General features: G+C 48.4%; 1 protein-coding gene and 1 long non-coding RNA gene across 2 annotated transcripts; both read right to left on the reverse strand.

The window, feature by feature from the left end:
* On the reverse strand, positions 379 to 2,973 carry LOC110435855. The gene is made up of 5 exons (XM_021461935.1): positions 2,860 to 2,973; positions 2,648 to 2,763; positions 2,521 to 2,555; positions 1,612 to 2,419; positions 379 to 715 (listed from the first exon to the last, which is right to left on the reverse strand). The coding sequence occupies exons 1-4, from the start codon at positions 2,971 to 2,973 to the stop codon at positions 1,707 to 1,709; spliced, it is 978 nt and encodes a 325-aa protein (XP_021317610.1). The 3' UTR covers positions 379 to 715; positions 1,612 to 1,706.
* LOC110435713 lies at positions 5,592 to 6,515 on the reverse strand. Its single transcript, XR_002453559.1, has 2 exons — positions 6,076 to 6,515; positions 5,592 to 5,789 (listed from the first exon to the last, which is right to left on the reverse strand). It is a non-coding gene; the product is annotated as an uncharacterized LOC110435713 (long non-coding RNA).

The raw sequence follows: 7,855 nt of genomic DNA on the forward strand, positions 1-7,855 counted from the left end.
ATGTTGATTCTGGTCCCACCAGGCGTGCCAAAAGATGTGTTGATGCAAAAGCTGGATCTGCAAACACAAAGGGCTAATACCCGATTCGAACGTTAAGGCGTGCCAGCCGATTTGACCTTACTATCGGCAAAGGTGATAACTCGAATACTTTGGTCCCGACAACAGCGATGCGCCCGGATGCCACGGCCAAGAGGTATTCATACGGAACTCGAGAATACGCCGAGCTTAAGTCGACGAACTCCTAAAAACTCGTAATGAAAAGGAAAAATATGACGTAGTCGTCGAAAAGTAGATGCTGGAATATGAGTAAAAACTTGTGTTTGATTGAGTGATCGATTCATAGATTACAAGGTCCTAAGGTCTACATTTATACCCTGCTCAAAGAGCTACAATCAGACACGACTAAGACTCGAATTCCAAATTAAACAGAACCCGTATACAAAACGATCTAAATAACTAAGGAAAACACAAAACTATTAACTCATGATCGACCAAGACACTGCCATGGATCAATCAGCAACTCCCGCGGAGCTATCGGCAATCTTCCTGCTATCGCCAACGGCAAACATTGATGCTGGCTATCGGTTAGGAACGCGCCACCACTCCCTGACTTAGCCATACTCAATCGTCCCTTCATCGGCAATCTTCCTCATCGGCAACTCTCCTGCAGACCAGTTACCGTTGCCTTATCTTGCCGATCTACACCCTACCGATCCTGGATACGTGCCCAAAAACGGTGTCAACAGCATCTTTTCATTCAAGGCCGTTTCAAAAATTTGAATTTTAAATTTGGAAAATTAAATGTAGTTACTCTCATCTTCAATAAACCACATTATGTATGTATTCGTACTTGTTTATCGGTTTGAGTATGTTTATATACTTATATTAAGATACTCTAGATCTTACTACGCAAAATTTTTTCAAAGAAATCTATATTTTTTAAAATATTATTAAAATGACACTACTGTAGTTTATATAATAAGTATAACCACATACTCTATCTTAACATACATACTATCTTAAATGGTTTAGTATGATCATATACTTCGTCTACATACACTTCATCGGACCATATACGCCCTAAATGTAGAGATATACTCATGGGAGTAACTACTAATGGGAGTAAAAAGGAATTATATATATATATATAATTATATATAGAGTTTTAAAAGGTACATTTTAGCATATACGTACATTATTGCCATTGTATTTTCTAGAGTTTGTAAGAAGAGGCTCCCCATTTTTGCGGTGCATAGAGCAACTCCAACCTAACTCCTAAACAAGTCCCTATTCTAAATCTAGGGACTTGAGCCAAAAAAACTCAACTCCAACCCACCTCCTACTTGGGCTCCCATTTTCCATGCTCTCCTAAATTTCAGCCCCTCACATCTAGAACCTCCTATCCTACTTGTTTAGGAGGTGGGTTGGAGTTGAGTCTTAATTTGAGCCTCTACTTTTTTTTTATCATAGCATGTAAATAAAAATTTAAGGGCTTAATTTAGGGATTTAGGCTGGAGTTGCTCTAATATGCCATGTAAAAAACAGCAGGAGTAAAATAATATTTTTGTACGTCCATTATGGAGCTGCTAACAGTATGCAGTGGTAACTAACCTTGGCACCCGCCGGCGAGGTAAGGGTTGCCGTCGTAACCATGGTCGCAGTAGCACGTGTAGCCTTGGTGGACCCAGGCCTGGCAAGAGCTGTGCTCACTCTTGCAGACCATGCGTTGCACGTCTTGTGTGCAAGCCGTCATGCATGCTGCCTTGCGGCAACGCCGGCGGCAAGCCCTGCTTGACCCCGAACTCGAGGAGAAGAGGGACCTCCTTGAATCCGTCCACCCACTGTGCCAAGTCGTCGATCCACCCATACGGCGTGACGAACACGGTTACAGGCTCCTGAGTCTGCTCGAAGGTGTGGTTGCCACTATAGAGCCACCTGACCTGAGCTGCTTTGGGCACGCCGCCAGAAATGAGGGACGCCACGCAGCATCTCGATGTACCGGTGCAGTACCTTTCCTTGCCGTACAATTTCTGTAGGAAGTACAAGGAGGCACAACCGCTGACGATCTTGGTGGTTTCTTCCCCGACGACGTCCGCGGAAAGCGTCGCCATCACGTTGCATCCGAAGACGACGAGCTCGTTTCGGGACGACAGCAGGTAGCCGTGCTCCCTGAAGCCGCGGCCGAAATCGAGCGAGGCGTTCCAGCCGTCGTCAGAGGTGAACAAGTCGCCGGTTATGTTTATGATGGGGCCTGCGCGTACCACCCGCACCGTGTTGTTGGCGAGGAATATCGCGGTGACCCTGAGGGTGCCGTCGCCGAGCAGCAGCCGCGGCGGACTGTGGTTGGTGTCGCAGGTGAGGTTGAGCCCCGGCCGGCCAGTAGCAGTGGGAGGGCCCGAAGCCGAAGGGGTACGGCACGCTCACGGCGCCGCAGGTAGTGTTGCAGCCGGGCTGGCCGATTGGCGCCGGTAGCAGCGGCGCAGCAGCTGCTGCCGCAGAGAGCGGCAACGCCATCATCACCATCAGCACCACCGCCGCAGCTGGTACTAGCACAGCTGCAGAGGTCGTCGGCGCCATTATGGAGTTATGGTGAACTTTTACACTGCTTCTATACTGCCTACTACTACTACTACTACTTATTACGTACGTCGATTTTCTATGGTGACCGGCGGCAAGGCACGCGCACCCTGATGATGATGAGCTCTGCGGGCTGCTCCCTACCTGGCGATGCAATCTATTTACTGCTGCTATGCTGCCATTGTGCTACAATACAATAGAGATCTTTGCATTGCGAGCACATAGGGCCGGATGACCTAGCTATATATACATTCAATATGGATTTATGGACTCGATCGATACCTGCAGCCTCGCGGGTTCCCGGAAATGGGCGAACGTGTTCCTATCGATCGACGACAGATGTGTCACCAACCACTCGCGTGCAAGCACGAGGCTGCCTCCGTCCTGCATCGCCATCTGCGCGCTTAACTTATTTAGTTGGTGTCTAAACAAATCGGGTGTCCTGACTACTCCATTGGCTGCAGCCGCATCGACCATGTTTAGGTACCCAACTTCACGCTGACGCTGGTACATTATTGGCTGGGCATGACAAGGTACCTGCGGCGATTACTTCCCGGATAAAAACAAAACAAGGGTACAGTCAAGAACTTTAGGGCGTTAGGTATGCATGTGAATGGTGACCACGAGAAGACCTCGGTCGTGATCATCCTAATTAATTAACCCTAGGCTTCCTCACTATTAGGAATATGCCCCTAGAGGTAATCAACTAATCATAGATATGATGGTATTATAATTGTATTCATGACATATATTATGAGTTCGATGAATATCTATAATAGATAAACTTGTATCGATTAACAATTATGTGAATTGTTTGTGAAACTCTTTTACTTGTAAAGTTGTCCCTGATTAGAGTTCGTGCGAGGACACATATGAATATTAGATGAACACTTGTATTAGTTGATGACTATGTTTCACAAGTCATAGACATAAAGATGTCAAACTAATAATGTGGGCACATGTATGATATGAGGCTAGACTGACCCAACGTGAGATGTTCTTATTATCTCTTTATGCATCATGTACCTAGACCTGAGATTGTTGTATGTTCTCAAGATGTAAAACGACCTACTTAGGGACTATTAAATGCTACTCCGTAACAGGGTAGTTATAAAGGTGGTGTTCGGGTTTGTCGGAGGAAACATGCTGTGAGACATAGATAATCAAGATGGAACTTGCCTCTCTCTATGAGAGAGATATCACTGGATCACTCAAGTGATTGGATCAACAAATGCATGGCCGTGCGTGGGTTAAGTGTTAACCCACGAGTTGGACCAAATAACGTGTGGCAAGGGAATAACATGTCTATGTTTGCAGTGGTTCGTCTAATATGATCTTTGCGTGCGTATAGGAGTTGTCACGCCTTGCTAAAGGCCGCTGTCAACTATTAGGCGAGTAAGGAGTACTCGGCCCATGTTCATATGTACGTGAACCATAGGGTCGCACGCTTAAGGGGCTTGAAGCCTAATTTGGGTTGGACCCAAATTAGACAAGGCTTAGGGTTTTCTAATTGGGCCTCCAACTCGGGATTGATTGGAGGACGCCTATATAAGAGAGGGAGGGGGCGCGGCTAGGGTTAACTCACGCCATTAGGCAACTGTCGTTGCTCACCCACGCTCGCACATATTGCTCCTCGCGGACCTAGCAGTCTAGAGGTGTGACGCTTTTTCTCTGCACGTGTGGGATACCTCAGAGGTGCTATGTTTGGAGCACAAGGACGAACCGCGCAAGAGGGATTGACGTGGTGGACGACCACACAACTGCATGACACTGCTACTACGCGCACGACTACATTGAGTCGCTTCCGCTGCACCTGCACATCTAGTGGTAATCCCATGATCTATAACTAGCAGTTGATCCTGTTTTATGAGGACGAAATTTTTGTTTTCTGGCTAGCGTAGCGTCCTCATAATCTTTTAGTGGTATCAAAGTCGTTACTGTATTGTTATAGATTCGATTGGATACATATAGAGATATATGCAGCTTTCGATGAGTCTCTGATCTTAGTTTGCTATGCTAGTATTGTAACAATCTACTAATTCCACCATCCGAGTTAAGTGATACATGTAAACCCAGTCATGACAAAATAGAGATCAATCAGATTGATCTAATTAAACCCTAGGTCAAGTGTCGGGCGCATATGATGCGCGGCGGTAGTAGATAGGATCTACTGCCGGGCACGAGATTGACATGAAGAGTGTTGTTCGGTAAAACAACCGTAGTTTTTGATCCGTAACTCGGATTGAGACGATCTCTAAACGAAAATCATAGAGAAAAATTTACATCTGATTCTCCACTGTGAAACTATGTTTGGCAAAATTAGAATTGCAAAAAGGCCGAGAAAATAGAGTTTTTGGCCCTGCAAGTTTAGACGTCCAAATCGGTTAACTCTGTTTTGTAGGGATTCATGACTGGTATAGCCCTTATATGTATGTGATTCATGTATGTAATATATTTATGGCTTGCATGTCATGAAAATGACAATATGGTTGGAGCCACATAGATATTGTCCATCTGATGTAATGGCCTGCGTCCCAATCTGTGATGATCCTACCCGTGACTATGTAATTTTAATTCACTGCCTTGCGTTAGTGATAGCTAGTCTTGGTGGAATCATTACTGGAGGATGGCACACATGGATCATGGAGATGGAGATCACCATCATGAACAAATACATGGAGATGGAGATTCCCAAAGTGATAATGGGCTATACCAAGTCATATCTATGTTAGTGTCGTTCTTACTATGTTCTACTTTCATTTGCGATGATGTTTTTGTCTACATGCGCGCGGTAGTGAAGTAGAACGATCCCTCAACAATTTTAAGTTACATGCTCCCCCAAACCTTGCACTGTCATATGTCTTGTACAATCGGTGGTAGGTCTATGAAATTAGGGTGCCACTGGTTTTTCTTGACTAGGCAGGTTCGTATCAGATACTTTACTGCATGCATGTAGAAAGGTTGGTTTCTTGAACAAAAGCCATTTACGTTTAGGGACCTTGGAGCATAAGTAGTTGGACAACACAAGCATAGAGATGGCACCCCAACAACAAGAGTCATATGGTTTCTTGAACAAAAGTCATTTACGTTTAGGGACCTTAGAGCATAAGTAGTTGGACAACACAAGCATAGAGATGGTACCCCAACAACAAGAGTCATATGTGATATGATTCTGACCTACCATGTCTACTAACAGTGATGCTAAATAATGCCTGCAAAATAGAAGGATTAGACGCTATGGTATATCTTCTCGAACTTCCAACATTTGGGGTGAACCATAAGAAATGACATTCATATATATGATATAAGGCAGCCATATTATCATCAGCTAACTGAAAAATGATGCAAATCAAGCAATAAAATTCTCGAACTTCCAACATTTGAAGCATAAAAAATGACATGTAGATATATGATACGCATCAACATAATCAATACCAGGCATATAGGAGTAGAACTAGGGAGGATCTGAATCGTTAATCAGGATATCAAATCCCTCACCTTCGGTCATCCTGGTGGACTGCACGTCGGTGCTCGGACGTTGTGCCGGTGCCGCTATCGCGCTAGCCGCTGGGTGCTCCACGGCGGCCCCTTGTGAATTCCCTCAGTCGGCCGCCGCCTAGATCCGACAGCCACAAGGAGTCCCAAGCCAGCAGCAGGCCCCCGGCGCCCCCACATGGCCGCCAACCATGTCCCCAACACCTGTCTTGCCGCTTCTCGCCGAGAGAGGAGCACTGCCCCCTATCGCCTTCGCTGCCTGGGCTGAAGAACGAAGAGGTGAGATTGGGGATTTGGGAGCCGCAAGTAGCGAGCCTGGGTGGATGCGCCACCACAAATTCTCTTATTCGTGTGTGGGAGAATGAGGGAGCTGTGGTGGGAGAGGATAAGATTGGAAAATTTTTAAGGTAAGGGACGATTTTGAGGTTTGTTGCCGCCTAGGCCTGTGAAACTCAACGGCGTGAGCGACGAAAATTTAGACACAGAGTGTGTGTTGGATCTATGACCATCAAACCATGATGAAACCTTAAGCGGTCATCATAGGTTTAGCACCTTAGAAATAAATCATCACAAATTATAGCATTCTATGATGATTTCTGAAAAGGCCATCTCTAAACCGTCACGTATCGGGGTATTTCTTGTAGTGATTCTTATAGCTATAGTTTTCCAAACGGGCCAGGCCCGCTGGGCTGGAACGGGCACGGCCCGAGAAAACACGGCCCGAGCACGGCCCAGGCACGCTAGCACCGTGCCCGTGCCTGGCACGGCACGCCAATGGGCCGTGCCTGTGCCGAGAATCCAGCCCGTGGGCTGGCACGAGGCACGGCACGGAATATAGCCTGGCCCGCTAGCGGCACGGCTCGTGTAATACCAGCCGTCCGATCTGTAACCCTAACAAACTGCAGCCGTTGGATCAAAGCCGGTTGGAGGGATGTATAAAAGGCGTCGGGGCCACACTCCCCTCACATCCCCCTAACCCTAATTCATTTCACCCCGGCCGCCGCGACCGCGAGTCTTCTCGAGCCGCGCGGGGTGGCGGCGCGAGCTCGGCGTGGCGAGCGGCGGCGCGAGCGGCAGCACGAGCTCGACGTGGGGGTGGCGGCACCGCGCTCGTCGGGACGACTCCGTGTGGCACGCGTCCTTGGGCGCGGCGAGCAGAGCTCAGAGCTCACACGCTACGACGACGACGGCGCGGCGAGCAGCTCCGGCCACGTGACGACCACGTCGCGACATGTGCAGCGATGGCGCTCGTCTGGGATGCGACCCCCGACGACGACGTCTCCAGCGCCCGTGGATGGGGATGCGACCTCGACGACGACGACGAACACGAGCGCTGGACGCGGTGACAGTGCCACACCCTCGGCCTCGAGTGCTGCGGGCCGTCACGAGGCACGCCGGGCTGCCGTGCTAGCCGGCACGACACGGCACGGCCAACCGGGCATAGGGCCGTGCCTGGGCTAGGGGCTGGGCACGCCGGCACTATAGGGACGGCACGGCCGGGCCGCCGGGCCGCATAGTGCCGTGCCGCGCCGTGCCGTGCCTGGCCGTGCCCGTGTCCGTGCCGTGCCAGGCGGCACGTTTGGAAAACTATACTTATAGCAGTGAAGGGCGTGCGGGACATGCATCGATAGGAATTATGGAACCACATATGTTTTTGTAACACGTCTTTAGTGAGGAGCTTAATACAGATCACTATTATGATAGTCTAGTGTGTATTAGTTTGCTTACCGTAGACGCGTCTAGCACTAGTACAGAGAGGTACTATACAGGCGGTTCGCAACCT

This window comes from Sorghum bicolor, chromosome 5 (genome assembly GCF_000003195.3).
Source record: "Sorghum bicolor cultivar BTx623 chromosome 5, Sorghum_bicolor_NCBIv3, whole genome shotgun sequence".
NCBI lineage: Eukaryota > Viridiplantae > Streptophyta > Magnoliopsida > Poales > Poaceae > Sorghum > Sorghum bicolor.